Below are 21,631 nucleotides of genomic sequence, written 5' to 3'. Positions count from 1 at the left end.
TCAGAAGAAGCTTTGTGTATTACATGGCGTAGGTGTCTGCCGAAAACCAGTGACCCCATAAATAGAATGCTTCTGATCCAAACAATGGGATGTTTGTCCATCCGGCAGCTCCAAAATAAATTACCAGGCAGAATTTGGGAAAGGAACATGCAAATAAGTCCTGCATGGTGAAAATGGGAAATTTCTCTACGGTGCCTTTGGATAGAGGAATAAATGGTTTTTCTGAAACGTAGTGGCATAATATGGACGTAAAGCCAAGTCAGAACTCCTCTATCCAATAGGAAGAGGGAACCTAAGTGCAGGCTGGTAGCTGGGCTATCACCTCTCATCTGGGGCTGCCCAGGTAAGTGGGTCACAAGGGCTGCTATGCTTCCTTAAAGGGGTTTTCCAGGCAAAATGTTTTTTTTTTTTTTTTTTTTTTTAAAAGGTCTGTTAGTGTTATTAATGGGTTAATAAGGGCACCCATATACCTTTAGCAGTGTTTGGAGCGATTTCTGGGTGCCTCTAGTGGATACAATGATGGGTCTAAAAGGCGTTATTATTAGGATTAATGGTCATGGTGAAAATTGCAGGATTTAATAATTTACCGTATATATACTCGAGTATAAGCCGAATTTTTCAGCACAGTTTTTGTGCTGAAAAAGCCCCCTCGGCTTATACTCGAGTCAAGCAAAAAAAAATTTTTCTTTTTTTTTTTTTTTGGGAGGGGGGTCTATGATTAGCCACAATAGTAATGTATAGAATCTCCCATAAAATAGTGAAAAAAGAAGTTTTAAAAAAATATATCTAACAAAAAAAATAAAGTAAAGAAAAATTCTAAATCCCTCCTTTCCCTAGAATACATATAAAAGTAGAAAATGACTGTGAAACACATACACATCATGTATCCCTGTGTCTGACAGTGCCCGGTCTACTGAATATAGGGGATCTGCAGTGCTCCTATTCCGTCGGGAAGGGGTTAATAGGAGCACTGCAGATCCCCTATATTCAGCCAGGCTGAATTCCAAGTGGGGAAAAAAAAAAAAAAAACAGTCCTCAAGCTCAGGGAAGGGGCAGACAGACAACCAAAACACCCCCTCCCCTTCCCCAGCAACTACTACACCCAAAATCTCCGACCATTTTAATTTTTGAAATTTTCCAGTAGCTGCTGCATTTCCCCCCTAGGCTTATAATCGAGTCAATACGTTTTCCCAATTTTTGTGGTAAAATTAGGGGCCTCGGCTTATATTCGGGTCGGCTTATACTCGAGTATATACGGTAAATAAAATATAGAAATCTTTGTCTCAACTGAAGAAAAGCTAGATAGGAGTCTGATCCATAATGCTACATTTTCTTGGACGTGACTAATAGCAGAAGACTTAGGCTTAGTTCACACAGAGTTTTTTGGTCATCTGTAAACGCATCAAAACCTGGACCAAAAAGATGGCTCCCATTGAAATCAATGAGAGCCGCTTAGGAGGCTCCCGGAAAAAAGAACGGATGTGTCCATTCTTCAGGCCAAGTTGCCTCACGACTTGGCCTGAAGAAATCCCTCCTCCGGATTAGGCCCATTCATTGAGCCTGATCCGGAGGAGGGTGCGTGGCTGTAAGCCGCTGCCGTGCACCGACTTTCAGTTCCGCAACACGTTTTATGGATCGGAACCTGAGGCAGCTTCCGCCTCTGGTTCCGATCCAAAAAACTCCGTGTGCACTTAGCCTTAAAAGCGGGCATACATATTAGACAGGCGTCGGCAAAAACGGCCAACCATCTAATATCTATTGATAGAGAAGGGTTCAGTTTCTTTCCTGCTCCCCATTCAGAACACATGTAGGTCATCCCAATCCAAGTGTGCATGTGTATGGAGAGTGTAGTAAGGAGTAGTGGTAAATGGTACAGACTTAAAATAGGCTAAGAATGGATTACCACCAGACATTGTGTTCGGCCCAGTTCTTCTTAATAACTGTATTAATGCATATAAAGTCAGTTTTTTGCTGATGACACATAACTATGCAGAATTCTTAAAATTCTGCTAGCGATATATTACTGAAAGCCGGTGACAGGTTGGCATATAAACGGCTATAGATAAAATTTATTGCTGAGAATTGTGAAATTATACGGTATGTCCGCCTGTATATATTAAGTGGCATGTGACTGGGGATAACAAATTGAAAGTCTTGGGCAGGGGTCAGCAGGTAGCATGGGGGGCATATTTTCCTGGCATGGCAGCACGAGTCCCCGAGGGAGCGCCCTTCAGACCAAACTTGTCCAAAAGTATTACTGTGTTCTGGGGTCTCTTCGGACCCCAGTGTGCAATAAGCGGAGCATCAGGAGAGGTGATCTTACATAAAAAACAATGTTACTCATCTTCCTCGGACTCCGGCGCAGCTTCCTGTTCTCTTCAGCGCTACTGTATGACGTCAGGGACCACTAAGGGTCTCAGGGCTTACGTCGCCCTCATATCGCATAAGGTATGTCTAGCCAAGACCAAATTGGTTGCATTCACAACATACCGAAACATCTGACCTTGAATAAGATTTCTGCAATAAAATTTTACAGGATTTTTGTTGCTACAGTGAAAAAAAAACAAACTGCACAAAGGTCTAAATGAGCAAAGGATCGGACATTTGAAATCCCACATCCTCCTTGGATTAATACAAGGTATGAACATACTCTTAAAAGGAAGAGTTTTTAGCTGGAGATTTTTCTGCCCAGTTGGCCATGTAGCCTTTTACACACTTATATTGGCTCGCAATATTTTAACCGCAGACGGCCATATTTCCCAAGGACGAGATGCAGCAGCACACTGCTTTAACTCCTTCATGACGCATATGCATTGATTTTTTTTTTTTTTTTTTTTTTTTTAAATGGAAAATTAACAAATTTTTTCATTTGTTAACAATTTTTTTTACTTTGTTTCATTATATTTTGATACTTTATAGCTTCCTTTCTCTCACAGATCAAGAGGTAGGAGGGTTTTGTTTTTTGGGGGTTTTTTTTCCGGGTGATCTGTAGCTTTTATTGTTACTTCTTTAATATCCCTAAAACTTTTCTGGGTTTGGGATGCAAGGGGGAGGTTAAAAACTTAAGGGTTTTTGTAGGGTTTTTAAAAAGTTTATTCAACTTTATCTGTCTGTCAGTTGTTGTAGAGGACTTATATATCCAATGTATTGGCTGTTGGTGCAATGCTTTGAGGTTCTTGGCACACAGTTCATGATCATGTTGTATGAGCCCATCTGCCAATGACCAGGCAACCCCTTAAAGTATACACTGGGGTGAAGCACCATCCAAAGACAAAGTGCCTCATACAGTACCATTCCTTGACTATAGGAGGCAGCATTTATGTTGATATACCGTCCATCCCAAGTATGTTTTACATCCCCCCTCCCTTTCTGAACCAGTGGTTATGCTATAGGGTGAGCACTGCTTATCTATAGACCTCTCCCAGCTATAGAAGTGTTGTACTGCAAGGAATTGTGGGCAAAAACTAGGAAAAGTTAAGTGAATGGGTAACGCGGATTACTAATAATATCATAAGTCATTATCCTGAGTAATGGTGCTACGTTACTACTTACAATCTATGGGGATCTGGTGGAATAATGGAAATCCGGTCAGCTACAATCAATACCATAGGCCGCTCCCCAAGGATGTTGGGTGTGATTGTTCATTAGCCACCTACTACGGGCTGTATATGGCCATCCCCAGGTTTTCTAACGCTTATTAATAGTGTGAATCCCTGGTGGGCCGATTTATACACGCGGGTGACGTTACTGGAAATTTACATCCGGCAGCTTTACACAAATCTATCCGGGAACCAAAGGCGTAACATCAACCAGTATGTAATGGGAAAGTAATTTAAAGTGGACCTAAAATATCCTCAAGGACATGTTATATACCGTTACATTCAGCACACTTTCAATTTTGTTGGTATCTGCCCCAGTTCCAGAGATATTGGTGCCGTTAGTTTTGAGTACCAATATCACTACACTGTCAGAGGGGCCGACCACACAGCTCAGTGCCATTCCTCACTGGTATGTACATGTCCTATTGTAGAGGACATAAAATGTCCTTTTTAACATTTAAGCCACCCCTCTCCTAAAATCATGGGTTCACTAGCCTTTCTTATCAAGATCACGAAAATTACTAGTCATTCCAGTCCACAAGGTTTGTGACCAAATAGGTTCACCACTTAGTATAGGACATAGAATAACAATATAGATGGTTATTTCAGTACCCAGGATCCCATGTGACTTCATTATGGACTTTCTGGCCTACAAGTAAAAATTTAACAGCGGACTGGGAAAGGTTTCGAGCAAGAAAAGAAGCCAAACTCTCCTGACATGTTGTTCCAGTCGAAGCACTGGTCTTCTGTTCTGGTACACCAGCAATGACCTATCTGATCTCTCTGCGTGGCCACATTGGTGGTTGGGTATGTCGTCACTACCGAGGTGCTGGTTCCTCTACAGCAGTGACAAATCCAGCCACCTACACTGTGGAAGTGATTGGCGGCAATGGCCATGTTGGGGATGAGACATGTCATTGCTGGCGCACCAGAATGGAAGACCGAGGAATGGGGAGCTGTAGCTGGGACTTCAGGGCTTAAAACAGGTGATAATGGCTTTTTTTCTTATTTTATCCCTTTCCCTGCCCGCCTTCAATTTCCACTTCTGGGCTACAAATCCTCTTTAAAAAAAGATTACTTGTTTCCTCTACTGTTGTTCAATCCCACTATGGAAATATGAAAGTCATTTCTGAGTCATTTCATGAGTCTTAAAAGAAACTTAAAATCAAAACTTGGGAACATCCCATGCTATCGTCCTTTTATTCATGTGATTCTGTTTTGTTCCCTGTCATTTGTTACATTTTTATATAAAACTTAATAATAGGTATTTCTGCCTTAAGATAAGATAATCCTTTAGTTCCACCATGGGGACATTCAGTGTGTTAAAGCAGCATAGATAATACAGTAACATATTACAAGAAAAGAACACATACAAGCTCATAGTAGATAGAACCAGATACTAGGAGTCATAGCAACTAAGAAGAAAGGAAAGACTTCAGGATCATTTAGTTCTTTGTGCGGAGTGATCTTCGCTTGCTCTGATGTTGATTATACAGCCTGACCATGGTTGCGAGGAAGGATCTCTGATAGCGCTCCTTCTCACACTTGGGGTGAAGCAGTCGGTCACTGACAGTACTGCCCAATGCTGTCACAGTCTCTTACATGGGATGGGAGTTGTTCTCCACTTGGGGTTATTTGCAACATAGTCATGCAAGGCCATACTATAAATGTCTGATAGCCATGGGTCTCACGTCACTGAGAGCCACGCACAGACATTCATTCTCTGCCCGATTTCAGTGACCAGGTAGGACTGGGCATACCAGACCCCTCTTCTCCACATTGATGGCCGTCCCAGAAACATTTCTATCACATCCACAGTATATCTATGTTGTGATAACTTTTTATGAAGTGACTGTATTCCATCTTGGTCAACTTCTGGTACCCCCGTCTATAACAAATTCTCAGAAGCCAGTTTGGTAGTGTCTCAGCACATTGCAGTTCCTGTTCACCTGCTACACAGGGAACTACAGCCTAGCTCCATCCAATGGTGGGATTGTGAAAAAAACTGCAGCAGTAACTGCCCCCTTCATCCTGACATGGCGGTCCTAACAGAAGTACCATCCAAGGAGCACTAACTGCTGGATACTGACAATCTTCTGGAAAGTACTGGGTTTGTCGCGGCTAGTGATTCCTGACTACTTGTGTATTCAGCAGCTGATAGACTAGGAGGATTGTGAAATTATTCTAGAAATCACAAGGCAGAATGGGATGGAATATCATGTGTTATATCCTCTGAGACGTAAAATCAAAGACCAATGTAAAACCACTGAGTATTAACTTAGACATCAAAAAGAAGAGGCATGTGAAGGATAGAAAAGTGACATAGAACGCCTTAATGAGTTATTAGTTTATTTATGTCAATTAAGAAAATTAAGTGAATGAACAAAAGAGAAATGTAAATCCCATCAAACTTTTCGGTGGCATTTTCCCCTTTGCCTTCCATCAGTTCTTCTCGGTACACTTGGAGACTGTTTTTGAAGGATCCTGGCAGGGAGGTTGTTCCAAACTTCTTGGAGCACTAAGTACAGATCGTGTTATGAATCTGTGTCTCTGTTCCTGTTTCTCCTCCTTGCAGCTGTCAATTTAAGGTTGCCATGTCCACTAGTCAAACTTTACCGGGGTTTGACAGAACCTTAAGATGTAGACCCAATTGAAGCTTGGCTTCACCGTCCAATCTTGGCTCAGACTAGGGCTCTAGTTATTTGTCTGAGACTTTCTGCAGCTGGGCTCCTTGTTTTTCTGTGTGTACTCCCTTTAACTCTTCCTGGTTATTGAGATTTAGTTTGCCCTCCTGGGTTACCCCTCTGGTTCTGATTTTGTTGTATCTGTGACTTCCTGGATTTGACTACAACTTGGACTCTGATAAGTCTCTGGTTACGCTCTAGAAATCAATTCCGTACCCTCCGGGTTTGACCTCGGCATGTTCATCATTTACATCAGCATATTACACAGATCTGTCTCTTGCTTGCTGTAGTCCAGCAGTGTCATACAAAACAGAGCTGCGTCCATATTCATCTCGTAACGTATGTGCAGACATGGATTAGACGGTCGTAAAATGGTACCAGATATATCAGTGTCTGATAGTGGTTCATAAATCTATTGTACTCTTAGACTGTCCAGTCTAACTTTACACCTCCTATTAGTTGGCTTACTTTATGCCAGGAAAAAAAATGCCCAAATTTTGGTATACCTTTGCATCACAAATTGGGCAACTCACTCCATAAAACCCAACTTGTTGTACAAGTTGTAACTGTGCCTAAAACACTTGATAAATGTGGTGCATGGCATATTAGTTGTTTTTAGTACAAATTATGGTAGATGATAGTGAGTCACATAAGACAATCACTATGCGAATATAGTATTAAGTTATAGTGCCGCCACACTGTGCACATGTAGTGCTACCGCTCTCTTGTGTTAGTCTCTAAATCTGTAAAGGAAACCACTCTGGTGTGTACTGAACTTCCATCAGTGGTCATGACCTATCTCGGATCCCTTGGCAGATGACATTTTTTTCCTATTGCTACAGACGATCTACTTGACTTAAGGTTTTAATCCAGTGTCACAACTATGTAATTGTGATACTTGTGTTGGACACCACTTGTTCGTTGCTGTCTCTTCTACAAAGCACCTGCTCCTCTCATCTGGTATAAAATGACTGAGATATTTTTGGGAAGTCTGATGTCACTCCTCTTTTGTCTTTCTATTTTCAGACGATGAGACATTCTCCTTTAAATACTTTCCAGGAAAACTGCGAGGTAGTGATTATGAGAAGATGCTGACCAAGGAGGAGCTGGAGGAGGAGCAGAGGTAAGTCCATTCATGCCCAGACCCCCTTGCATGTCATGTACTCGCTCCAGTTTATGGGACGCATCCCGGGTATATGGCCCCGTACAGATAAACCTCCAGCTACATGCATATAAATAAGGGTGGGTTGTTGCTATACTGGTGACCCTGCACAAGAGCTTGCAATCGACTTGAGCACTGATGGAGATGCAGTTTTACACTTCCACCCACCTGCCCTGAATTCAGCGGTTGTTGAATAATTGACGTCAGTAAGCCATGCAGTAAATGTCTATGCCGAGTGGTACAAGTGCTATACCCAGGCCTGGCTAAAGCTGTACATTATATTTCAAGGAGTAAAATCATTATTTCACCTATGTAGAAATGTAACTTATTTACATATATTAAACACACAGAATAGTGACAAATCCATCCTATGGCGGATAAGATCCATGCATATGGATGTATTACTAGTCCTGTTATGTGCATGCGTAATATGGTACCCACTGAACACTATTGATTTTATATAGCTCAATGTCCAGCTCACCCACTTGTCTCTCCAAAATTCATAATCCGGAATGCAAGGAAGCCGACGGACTCACATCGGCAATGGAAACCAGTATACTACAAACTCCAGCATACTCCGGTTAAAGTATAAAATCACTTCACCTTTATTGCTTCATCTTTAAAATAGTTCAATGCACATGAAGTACTTGTCGTGGTAGACTTAGCGCATCACAGGTGGAACTATGGCCTACGCGTTTCGGATTACTCCTTCATCATGGCATATGAGTGTAATAGGAGTAATCCGAAACGCGTAGGCCATAGTTCCACCTGTGATGCGCTAAGTCTACCACGACAAGTACTTCATGTGCATTGAACTATTTTAAAGATGAAGCAATAAAGGTGAAGTGATTTTATACTTTAACCGGAGTATGCTGGAGTTTGTAGTATATTGATTTTATATGGGCACATAGAATTCCTGCTTAGAGGGTATCTCACAAAGCAAGCCTTTCCTTATCCATAGGATAGGGGATAACTTGGAGTTCATTTGGGGTACGACCATCCTGACCCCACTGATAAGGCGAGTGAGGGACTCTCTTTTCCCGTTCTGAATGGAGACGTTGGACAACATGCAAACTGCTCCATTCAGCTCAATAAGAGTCATCTCCGATCACCACTCCATTCAGAACTGGGTACAGAAGTCCCTTGTTCTGATCAGTGGTGGTTTTAGCGGTGGGACTCCTACTGATCTGCATCTCTTATCCTATGGCTACAGAATAACTTGCTTCTTGGGAATACCCCTTTCAGCCGACCCAATTCATGGCGATATCTGCGATTCCTTCAGAACTGACTGACTGCAGTAAACACAGGTGACCCCATGAGACTGCTATGGGGGACATGGAGAGGTGCACCCCAGCTCAACAGCATATCCTGGGGGTAATCCTCTCAATAAAGTGACCGCTTCCTCCATAGTATTGTGCTAGGTACATTAGTGATCTTCCATGCTTGTGATGTGTAATATGTGCACCCCATTAGATGCGCTGCTTTGTGGTAAGCATCATGCATTTGCCTTTCAGGATTGAGTTGACCTCAGATCTCACATCCCTGTAACACGTAAAGTGCCCACGCACTGTTACATGTGGTAAGACGCTACAACCCATGTGTTAGTACTTAGATCCCAGTAAAACTCATTAACGTGTCTGTTACATAACCCTGTATCCCCTCACCCTCCATTGATGCCCATCACTACTTTACCTCCAGCATTGGAAGTGATAAAGGTTCCCACTTCCTAATACCTGCAGCGACGCTTTCTGTATCTGCCCTTCAGTAAGATTCAGAGTAAATTACTATCAATCCCGTAACGACTGGCTTATAATAATTTCTGCTCCGCTGTAGATACCTTCAGCAGACTTGATCCCGTATTCAATGAATGGACTTATAATAGCCATGTCTGATGCAAAATCTGCCAACCTCGGGCGTTGCAGACTAATATAGGCAGCTATGTAATATACAGTGTTTAGAGCATAACACCTACAGCAGGACAAGTGAAGCGTTGTCGCCCTCAAGTGTTTACAATGCATCACTACACCTTACTGCAAAACTGATCTTGAAATAAAGAGAACCTTTACCACTTCAGTGCCAAATACCCATGCAACCCACCCTAATGACCGAGGTATCGTAGTGAGTCACTGATTATCAATTATTACAATTAATTTTATGTAAATTGATGATATGCAAAGGGTAAATCACCATCAGGCCATTCCCCATCATGCACTGTGGAAACTAATGCATGAAGAAGAGATCGACATGTCACAGATCACACTATTGCTTGGTGGTGTGATCCTATATAATATACGGGGGAGGGGGGTATTTATAGCTTGCCTGAAGGAAGGGATAGTTATTTGGCATCACTTGGCTTAGGCATAGGTTAAAGCTATAGGGGCACATGCCTTAGGGGTAAACAGTAATATATATATATATATATATATATATATATATATATATACACACAAACAATGCCTTTTTACATTGGACTTATAATAAAGCACATTTACTTAGTGTTCTCTGCATTAGACACTATAGCGTCATTACATAACATACCACTATGTAACTGTATAGAGACCAGTCCCCATTATAATATTGCTGTGACCCTGACATGTTTTGCTGGGGGTTTATGGGTCAGTGACGGACAAACACCATGTTTAGAGTTTATAAAACCACCTATGGCACGTCATAGTAGTTGTCTATTAGGGTTGGGCCACCACACCAGGGAATCCTCTGGTCAGCTCCCTAATATAACAAGGCCTCTATTAAAAAATGACTTGGCATCGAGGGTTTCTTTCTCATGGGTTAATCCTAGTGATGGGTGAACCTTCTTAGATTTGTCTCGTGAATATTTGGTCTGTGTCGTCTTGACACCTTCATCCGCCTGGGTGATGTCAATAGCCCCCGGGGACCAGTAAGGCCTGTAATTGGGGCAGATCTACGACATGATGCATTGAGGCAGTGGTCATTGACACAACACACATGACCACCCCCTGCTGAGGCCTCATCTCAGGCTTCATCGGTCCCCTGGGGTTGTTGACATCACCTAGGAGGCCAGAACATGCCGGAAGATATCGGGCGCTGAAGGGTGTCTATGAGCTGTTTATTCTCCCACACCTTACGAGGTTCTCCAATTATTATAGTCTGTGGTCTGGAGAGACCCCAGAATGTAGTAATGATTCATGAGTGGCGGCAAACCCCAAAAAGCTAGGCTGAAATTTATAGAAATGTTTGCTAGTCACCAGTACAATACAGTAACCGCCATATATATTCTACACGTGCTGGGGCCAGATTAGGGTGGGTTAAAGCCAATGTATCTGTAGGTGACCATAGCTATTTGTTCACTAGGAGTTTGTATTACTTTAACTGGGCTCCATAATGCAAAATGGGGACTATTTAGACTGTCATTTAGTTTTTTTGAACACTTCTATCTTATAACCGAGATCAAAGCCTTTGACATAACCCGCTAGGTAGGCATACAGTGACATACGTCGCCTTCCACTGACTCCTATGGTGATAAAGTATATGTTTCATGGCATGTACCTCTCAGCATAGGAAAGTCTTGTAGACTATACCTTCCTATAAGGTGACAAAAGGCATGTTGAAACTTGCTGACCTAGGCAAAAAGACTCCTTCAGGTATCTATCTATCTATCTATCTATCTATCTATCTATCTATCTATCTATCTATCTATCTATCTATCTATCTATCTATCTATCTATCTATCTATCTATCTATCTCTATCTCCTATCTATCTATCTCCTATCTATCTATCTATCTATCTATCTATCTATCGTATATACTCGAGTATAAGCCGAATTTTTCAGCACAGTTTTTGTGCTGAAAAAGCCCCCCTCGGCTTATACTCGAGTCAGCAAAAAAAATTATTTTTTTTATGTATTTATTTATTTTTTTAAGGGGGGGGGATGGGGTCTATGACCAGCCACAATATTAATGTATAGAATCTCCCATAAAATAGTGCATAAAAAAAAAAAAAAAAAGTTCTAAATCACTCTCACTTTCACACAAAAGTAGAAAATTACTGTAAAACACATACACATTAGGTATCCCTGTGTCTGAAAGTGCCCAGTCTACTGAATATAAGGTATCTGCAGTGCTCTTGTTCCATCAGGAAGGGGTTAATAGGAGCACTGCAGATACCCTATATTCAGCCAGGCTGAATTCCAAGTGGGGGAAAAAAAACCAGTCCTCAGGGAAGGGGCAGACAGACAACCAAAACACCCCTTCCCCAGCATCTACTGCACCCAAAAACTCCGACCATTTAAATTTTTTAAATTTTCTAGTAGCTGCTCCATTTCCCCCCTCGGCTTATACTCGAGTCAATAAGTTTCCCAGTTTTTTGTGGTAAAATTAGGGGGGTCGGCTTATACTCGAGTATATACAGTATCTATCTATATCTATCTATCTATCTATCTATCTATCTATCTATCTATCTATCTATCATCTATCTAACTATCTATCTATCTATGATATATAGGGGCCTGTGGACCGTTCAGCCATTATTAGACCCTTTCTTAAAACTACCATGGTCTAGTAAAGTACAATAAAGTATTGCTCACAGTATAGACACATCACTATGGGACGTGACGTTGCAGTTAGGCCCTCCTAGGTAAAGACTGTCTATGCCCAAAGGAGATCCAGCCATACCAGCCATCAAACATAGTGAAAACAAGATGTGACCGGAGCACTGCATTGTACTGTCTAAATAACCATAGAAATCTGTATATTAGAAGGAATGTATAAAATACCTGATGGATATAATATAATTTACAACTCTACATAATAGGCACTAGAACTAAGCCCAGATCTTCTGTGGATGTAGACTTGCTCCAGTCCATCTGTCTCTTCATGTCATGCCAGACGGACTGCATAGTATTGAGATCAGGGCTTTATGGCAGCCATATCATTACTTACAGGGCTCATTCTTCTCCGAAGGGCAAGGGTCATGCCAAATATTAATTTAGATTTCTGTTTTGTTCAGTCACTTGTGTTAATTGACAAAAATAAGCCATTAACAATTTGGCATCCATGTACTGTATCGATCATGCATATATCGGAAGAACAAAGATGTGAATGTAGACTACAGTAGTTCCCACAGGTCCAGTCTCGCCCCTATAAACGCCAGGTTTCCTATGTGGGGCCAAGTTTGTAGCAGAATGAAGTTGACACACCGTGCAATGCAATACATATACAGTACAGTCCTATATTTCCAGTCTCCAACTTCCAAGTTGGATGAGTTTATCAATGAAAATATACTCAACATACATTACATACGGTCATATAGTGTCAGCAGTTGGTCCAGAACTAGTTAACCCTCTATGGACAATTTTCAACCATATGGAAGTCCCATCTAAAATTAAGTATGAAACTAAAGACACCCATACTCATTAAAGCAAAGTTACCCAAACCCACCGATTTTTGGCAACTCCTGAAATCCCAAAGGATCAGACATGTTATATTTCACTGCCCAATCCCTATTGTTGTCAGGGGAGATAACCCACCAGCAGAGGTATCTGATGGCCACTTACTCCTGTCTCTTCATTCGGGACACCTGAACACTCAGCCAAGCCAAGTGTGTATGTGTATAGGGGGTCAGGAGGCATAGTTGTCAGTCATACTTCATCTGACACCTACTGAAGGCGTATGGGCACCTTATAGCTGGTCATAGATGCCCAGTATGGGCACCAACAGTGATTTTCGCCAACTATTGACCAATGAAAATCAAGAAAGCTTAGGTTTCCTTTCCAAATGGAATGATTTCCTGGGATTTTCTGCATGAATGTGCTTCAGGAAGGCAATGCAATGAATACATGCTGGAATGTTATCTCGGATCAGGGGTCAGCCTAAGGCCTCATGCATACATCCATATCATAGCTCCATACAACCTCTTAATAATATGGCACCCATAGTAATGGAACCTGAATACATCCTCCATATTAGAGCTGTTCTCCCTTATAGGGCAGATTATATTCTAGGGAAGAATACTTCCATATTATGGCAATGTACTAGGCTACCATATGGCGGACGCTCATATACCATGTGCATGAGGCCTTACGTCTAGTAATTTGGAAGACGGCTTTGCATTTCCAATGATGGTCACGTATATCTAGTCATTCCCTCTTGTTTTGTTTCTCTACAGAGTCGAAGATGATAAGAAGTTATTACAGTCCAGCTAAAGAGATTTACAGAAAAGCTCAGATCTGCCCAATCCAACAATATTATATCAGCAATCCAAAAACAAAAATGGAAACTTAATCATTTTTATAACCAATCGTATGTAGTTGGGATAGCCAAACACAATGCATGGTCTCATACAGTCCTGTACTGGAAAGGGATAGAGGCTTCTCACCTGTAAGACTGTACGACATGACCATTGTGGATGGCGACATCACATTTTCTATGATTTTTATAGCAATATTCCCTACCACTGTATGGAGAGGGGTTGCCTCGGCTCAGGGGAATTTGGAAGACCGCCTGGCATCCATAACTCATTTAAAGGGGATTAGATCTTATCCCTGCTTTAAAGGAAACTCTTGAGTGCAATATCTGTCTTAAAACTATGCAAGCAATGCCTTATCTTGACATATACATTTAGCTTAATGCAAAAAGATCCTGTCTAGAAGGCGTAATACTGAACAGATTGCAATATCAATGCTTGGATACAATTGGATGGGCTAGCTGGGGTTTCTAAGGAGCATACGCTATGACAAGGCCGTGACCATCTGCTTCCACGTGTCCTCAGCACCTAACACATGCTTTTCCGCCATATTTTCAATCATGCTCTATACAACTTCTTCACCGTACTATGCTGCATGACTGCACTGAATGTTGCTTATGGGATCTTTGTACATATCTGATCGGAAACTGCCCATGGACAATAGGTCATTGATGGCCAAGAGATCCTCAGACCACTGATCCAACATATCCATGTTTTGGGCACTTGGGAGGTGGGATAGAGTCGGTGGAGAAGGGTGGGCAGGTGACTGATATATCTTATTACAGTCATAGTCATCTGTCCAAGAACATTGATAGTCCCATAGACATTGAATGGTCAGCATGTACGCTGTGATGTCACAACATAATGATGTCACCATGCAGATACAATGAACTCATGATGTCACATTATAGAAATAATACATAAAGTAATGCTCCCTTCCCTCATCCATAGACTTCACCCACTGAAGTTTTCGGATCCCATGCTATCCTAGTAGTAACACCCATTGACTGTAGTCACCCATGGATGTCCCCATTACTTGTATCCTTGCATAAGAGTATTATACCTGTAGCACGTGCTCATGACATTCGCCATATTTACAGCTGTGACCATGACCGGTTAAACTGCAGGTATTTCACAATCCATTCCCTAAAAACTAATCTCACCAGCATGAGAAGCCAAAAATTGCTGGCGCTAAAATGGCCGCCTCTTCTGTGTATAATGTGCTTTCTGCAAGAATTATGTCAAATTCTTTAATTTTTTTTGTAGTTACGTATACATGACTCCATGTTGGCCTCCTCCTTTCTTACCTGTCCAACCATGATAGATTTGAAGTCAGCCAAAGTTAGATTGCAAGCTCTGCAGGTTGAGTTGGGAGTTTCTCCCATGGATGCGATGCTTGGATTGAGATACATCATGTGTTTTCCTTGCCAGGGTACAGAGGGAACAACTGGGTGCCATCTTTAAGATGATGGAAAGCAACCAAGAAACCTTTGGAATGATGTCAGACGGAGACTTGAAGGAACAGCTGAAACTATACAACATGTAGTGGAAGCAATATGGAGTATATAACATGTGCCCAGACTGGCTGTAATAGAGTGTTGTGACGTTTTAGGCATATCATGGTGGTTAAACTAGAACGGGACGGTCACGAAACTTTGTACGATTTCTACAACACAATGCTGTCAGGAGGATGAGGACTGGTACGTGTACATTGTAAGCATAGTGCAATATCTCCAGTTCTACTGGACCTGTTCCCTTTCCCTTATAGAGTAATATATATCATGACGTTGGTGTCACGACACTCCCCAGAGGCTAGAACTATAGTTTTATTGGGAGACGAATAAGTAATCCACAGCAAATGTTCAAGGGGTTCTTCATAGTCTTTCATAGCTTGTCATATACCTGTCCAATCATTTGGTACACGAGCAAATTTTGTGTTCCGTCAGATGCTTTATGGCTAATAAACCAATAGTGGCTCTGGGGGAGGACTAAAATACATGTGGCCGTCGATAGTTAGAACAAACTTTGACTGTATACAGAAATTGTGGCAAGTGCCCAGTGGGCGGTTCCAAGCACGGCAAGTGCCCTGGCTCTCATCCGTGAACTTTGTCCAATTCTCCCCCCTTGGTGTTGATTCATAGCTGCACTATTGTGTAAGGTGCGGAAATCTCCGAGTGCATGTATTTGTTTTGCCCCTGCTCTACTAGATAGTGGTTGCACAGTAAGTCACCAAGGCAGGAGAGTGTGGTGCATGCGCAGGAGAGTACGATGCATGCACAGGAGAGTATGGCGCATGCTTCATCAATCAACACAAGTGGGAAGACATTGGGCTTACGGACAAGAGCTAGAGTATTTGCTCTGGTTGGGACTGTAACTGGGCACTATATGCATCTTAAGCTCATTTTCTCAGCAATTCTAACTGTATCAGTGGCCGCAGAGATGTTTCCTTATAAATTTGACTTCCCTATTGGTTTATTAGGCATTGGACAGACTCCCTTTAAGTCTAGTAAAGGGGTTATATGTGATTAGAAAATGGAGACTGTTTTATATCCATAAACAGCGCTAATCTTGTCCATAGGCTGTGTTTGGTATTGCATGTTAGTCACACTAATTTTCATGGAAATGTCATGCAATACCAGACACAGCCTATAGTCAAAATGGCACTGTTTTTGAAAAGGTTATTGTTGTCATTTTGTACAACCTCTCTTGAACGCTTTGTCTTCTTACTTCAATTAACATTATCTATCCACCCCCAGAGAACCCCTCTAAAGCGGCAATATACAGTATATATGTATATACTGCCCACTGCATGCCTTCTCCCTTTGAATCACTGTGCACTAAACACTGTTTCACTGTCCTAAGCAATAGTATTGTGTGCTTTATATCACTACTGCTGTGTAAGATGATTTTTCTGTATATATCCTGATATTTGGTATTAAATCTATATATAGTTGTCTTTTTATCCCCCTCCAGCGATTTTATGTAGGGTTTCTGCTCACTCAGCTTCAGCCCTATGCTCATAGAAGTACGCAGGCCTGGGGGGTAGACATAATCTATACTATATGAGATGAATGGAGTATGTGCTTCTCTTCATATGGGGCGAAGAGATATTCCAGGCTGTGCAGTCAGCTCCGAGGTTTCTTCTTTAACATTTCTTATCATTTCTAATAAAATATTTTGCAAGCCTTATTCTTGTGTGTTTGTGTTTCTTAGTGTCATCTGAAAATAACTCTATATCGTACACGAGATAAATTCAGTCTGACACCTACCCTGAGTCCAGTGTATTCCCGAGCTAAACTCAATCTCCACCCTCTTGCCTGATTGACATGTCCGCTGCAGCTAGTACTGATCAGTGTGGTAGCTGCTACACTGATAGGAGGTTGTAAGTCAGGCAAGAGGGCGGAGTTTAGCTAGGGAATACACTGGACTCATGAGTTCTGTCCCTGTACAGCTTAAAGGGGCTTTCTTGTCCTAAGTAATATGTATATCACTTGATTCTTGACTTTCCCCTGACCAATTTAGTTATTTTCTTTTTGAAATCTGTGTACCTGTTCAAAAGTTACAGCCCTCGGAAGGTTAAATGTAAACTATCTCTAATTCTCCATATGGGTGGGAACTTTCATAGATAAACATAAGGTTCCCGCCCACTTGTATAATCAGTTCTAGATTATACATCATCTTCCAGGGGCCGTATCTTTTGAACGGGTGGACGGATTTTAGAAAGAAAAACATCAAATCGTTCAGGGGAATATCAATAATTTGTTTAGCATTTTGTACTTGGTGACAGATAATCTTTAGCTGCTCATTTTAATTCCAATCACAATTAAAGAAAAAAAAATTACACTGTCATTCTACCTGTCCCTTTAGAAGAAGAGTTCAGCTAAGCTGAAGGTGTGACAAGACATTCAATGACAAGGGCACAGTCACCTACCCTTTCTATTGGATCAGTTTTCCAGTGTCCAGACGGATAAGGCCTCATGCACATGACTGTATGCATGAGCTGGATCCGTGACTGATCAGACCGGATGGTACATGCATGATGTCCATGTGCCACCTGTGCCCTCAAAGACCCATTCATTTACTTCAGTGAGCCCAGGCTGCAAAATAGGAGTTTTGTCATGGGCTCACAGTACCTGTACAGGGGTGAAAATACATGTTTGTTTGTGTATAGGGCCATAGAAATGAATGGCTCAGGGTGCTAGCCATGACACATGCAGCTAGCACTCTGGCAATATACACAGTCATGTGCATGAGGCCTAAGATTGTGCGCACGTCATGCTATGTGAATTTGTTGAGGGAAAGCTTCTCAGGCATATGCCAAACGTACCCATAGGACCTTATGTGATTATCAACAAAAATAATCTCTGTATATATCTGATGGAAAGGTTGAAACAAATCTGAATAGAGTCTAACTATACTTTGCTGCTTCCATGTTATCTCCTGTCTATCGAAGGCTGAGCACTTCACAAGTTTGTGGACCAGGTAAGTCAATTCTGCAGCTGATGCGTATTATGGATTGTAACCTGGCCTCAACATCAACAGTTGATAGTATTAATATATCTATATCTATGTTGCAGTTCATGCATAAGGGCCACATGTACTAGAATGCTTGTGCAAGTTGCACCTTAAGTTTTGCACAAATCTGTTTAGAAAAATTGCTCTTGAATTTTAACAAAAAATCCTTCTCAGAATGTCTACACAATTGCTGACACGTAAGAAACCTCCATATTTGCTTTTTGTACAAAGTATTGGCTGAAAGTTTCAGTACTAGGCACTAGAGATGAGCGAGTAGTATTCGATCGAATACCTCGCCGCAATAAGAATGCGTGTAAGCGGCTGAACACCAAGGGGTTAAACGCATCGAATGTTCGATGCGCTTAACCCCTTGGTGTTCGGCCGCCTACAAGCATTCCTTTGGTGGCGAGGTATTCGTTCTAATACTACTCGCTCATCTCTACTAGGCACAGATGGGTATATGCTTGGTGGTTTTAAAGTCTCTTAAAGAGGACCTTTCACCATATCTGGGCACATGCAGTGTTATATACTGCCGGAAAGCTGACAGTGCGCTGAATTCAGCACACTGTCGGCTTTCCCGATCTGTGCCCGGTGTGAAGAGCTTACGTCCCGGTACCGTAGCTCTTCTATGGTCAGAAGGGCGTTTCTGACCATTAGCCAGAGACGTCCTTCTGCCTCGCGGCGCCTATCACGCTGTACTGTGGAGCGGGGAGGAACGTCCCCTCCCTCTCCTGATAATACTCGTCTATGGACGAGCTGTGTGAGCAGAGGGAGGGGGCGTTCCTCCCCGCTCACACAGCACAGCGCGATAGGCGCCGCGAGGCAGAAGGACGTCTCTGGCTAATGGTCAGAAACGCCCTTCTGACCATAGAAGCGCTACGGTACCGGGACGTAAGCTCTTCACACCGGGCACAGATCGGGAAAGCCGACAGTGTGCTGAACTCAGCGCACTGTCAGCTTTCCGGCAGTATATAACACTGCCTGTGCCCGGATATGGTGAAAGGTCCTCTTTAAAGATATACATATTGGTTTCATCTGTAGCATATTCCATAAAAATCATAGAGTATGAGGACACTCTAAGCAGACCACCACCCATTCACACAAACTCATTTTTTGAGCAAGATTTGGGAATCTTTTTGAAAAGACCACACATTGGATTCTCATGCTCTGCAAATCATACAAATATGGTCTGCGCTACAATACCCAACCAGATTGGAGCGAAAAGAACAAGAACACTTGCATGGGACGTTGGATAGACAAGCTTTCAGCATCGCACATCTTTGTAGCCGAGAAAGCAGGAATAGAAGCAATTCCAGTAATACCAAGCATCATGGCGGAGCGGGAGAGTGTCAAATTTAGCAATAATCGGGAAAACCGTGAGAAGGGAGTCATGTTCAGTATTGAGAAAGAGAAGAGACCAATACTGGGGACAGTGGCATAACTAGGAATGGCGGGGCCCCCCCGACACTGAAGACCCCGACCGACCAACCAACTCCCCCACCCACTCCCACATCCCTGTGTGCACTATTATGCCACATAGTGGCCCCCCACATACAGTATTATGCCCCATAGTGCCCCCTGTACACAGTATTATGCTCCATTGTGGCCCTCGCACATAGTATTATGCTTCATAGTGGCCCTCGCACATACAGTCCTATGAAAAAGTTTGGGCACCCCTATTAATCTTAATCATTTTTAGTTATAAATATTTTGGTGTTTGCAGCAGCTATTTCAGTTTGATATATCTAATAACTGATGGACACAGTAATATTTCAGGATTGAAATGAGGTTTATTGTACTAACAGAAAATGTGCAATATGCATTAAACCAAAATTTGACTGGTGCAAAAGTATGGGCACCTCAACAGAAAAGTGACATTAATATTTAGTAGATCCTCCTTTTGCACAGATAACAGCCTCTAGTCGCTTCCTGTAGCTTTTAATCAGTTCCTGGATCCTGGATGAAGGTATTTTGGACAAACAATTCAAGTTCAGTTAAGTTTGATGGTAGCCGAGCATCAAATCATCCCACAGATAGTCAATGATATTCAGGTCTGGGGACTGGGATGGCCATTCCAGAACATTGTATTTGTTCCTCTGTATGAATGCCTGAGTCGATCTGGAGCAGTGTTTGGACATTGTGTTGCTGAAATATCCATCCCCGGCGTAACTTCAACTTCGTCACTGATTCTTGAACATTATTCTCAGGAATCTGCTGATACTGAGTGGAATCCATGCGACCCTCAACTTTAACAAGATTCCCGGTGCCGGCATTGGCCATAAAGCCCCAAAGCATGATGGAACCTCCACCAAATTTTACAGTGGGTAGCAAGTGTTTTTCTTGGAATGCTGTTTTTTTTGGACGCCATGCATAACGCCTTTTTGTATGACCAAACAACTCAATCTTTGTTTCATCAGTCCACAGGACCTTCTTCCAAAATGAAGCTGGCTTGTCCAAATGTGCTTTTGCATACCTCAGGAGACTCTGTTTGTGGCGTGCTTGCAGAAACGGCTTCTTTCTCATCACTCTCCCATACAGCTTCTCCTTGTGCAAAGTGCGCTGTATTGCTGACCAATGCACAGTGACACCATCTGCAGCAAGATGATGCTGCAGCTCTATGGAGGTGGTCTGTGGATTGTCCTTGACTGTTCTCACCATTCTTTTTCTCTGCATTTCTGATATTTTTCTTGGCCTGCCACTTCTGGGCTTAACAAGAACTGTCCCTGTGGTCTTCCATTTCCTTACTATGTTCCTCACAGTGGAAACTGACAGGTTAAATCTCTGAGACAACTTTTTGTATCCTTCCCCTGAACAACTATGTTGAACAATCTTTGTTTTCAGATCATTTGAGAGCAGGTTGTCCATGTTCGGCGACCATCAAACTTAACTGAACTTGAATTGTTTTGTAAAGAGGAATGGTCCAAAATACCTTCATCCAGGATCCAGGAACTGATTAAAAGCTACAGGAAGCGACTAGAGGCTGTTATCTTTGTAAAAGGAGGATCTACTAAATATTAATGTCACTTTTCTGTTGAGGTGCCCATACTTTTGCACCGGTCAAATTTTGGTTTAATGCATATTGCACATTTTCTGTAAGTACAATAAACCTCATTTCAATCCTGAAATATTACTGTGTCCATCAGTTATTAGATATATCAAACTGAAATGGCTGCTGCAAACACCAAAATATTTAGAACTAAAAATGATTAAGATTAATAGGGGTGCCCAAACTTTTTCATAGGACTGTAGTATTATGCTCCATTGTGGCCCCTGCATGAAGTATTATGCCCCACTGTAGACACCTATTATTATTATTATTATTATTATTATTATTATTATTATTATTATACTCGGGGGTCTTTTCACATTGAAACCAATAGGGAAAAAAGCAGCCTAGTCATTTCTATGGGGAGCGCTCGTATGCCGGCTCCCATTGAAATGAATGGGATCT

At 42.0% G+C, this 21,631-nt stretch overlaps 1 protein-coding gene across 3 annotated transcripts in view; it reads left to right on the top strand.

The window, feature by feature from the left end:
* The window catches only part of MXRA7 (matrix remodeling associated 7), a 31,996-nt gene extending 15,142 nt beyond the window's left edge, over positions 1 to 16,854 (top strand). The window contains exons 3-5 of one of the 3 annotated variants that reach the window (XM_075277406.1): positions 7,310 to 7,406; positions 8,960 to 9,024; positions 13,588 to 16,854. In XM_075277406.1, the coding sequence (XP_075133507.1) occupies positions 7,310 to 7,406; positions 8,960 to 8,993 (131 nt within the window). In that variant the 3' untranslated portion in view covers positions 8,994 to 9,024; positions 13,588 to 16,854. The remainder of the gene's footprint in view (positions 1 to 7,309; positions 7,407 to 8,959; positions 9,025 to 13,587) is intronic. The other 2 variants (XM_075277405.1, XM_075277403.1) reach the window with 2 other exon arrangements.
* Positions 16,855 to 21,631: the final 4,777 nt, after the last annotated feature.

The sequence above is a fragment of the Leptodactylus fuscus genome, chromosome 6 (genome assembly GCF_031893055.1).
Source record: "Leptodactylus fuscus isolate aLepFus1 chromosome 6, aLepFus1.hap2, whole genome shotgun sequence".
In the NCBI taxonomy this organism is placed as follows: Eukaryota; Metazoa; Chordata; class Amphibia; order Anura; family Leptodactylidae; genus Leptodactylus; species Leptodactylus fuscus.
This window is presented reverse-complemented; position numbering and strand designations above follow the sequence as displayed.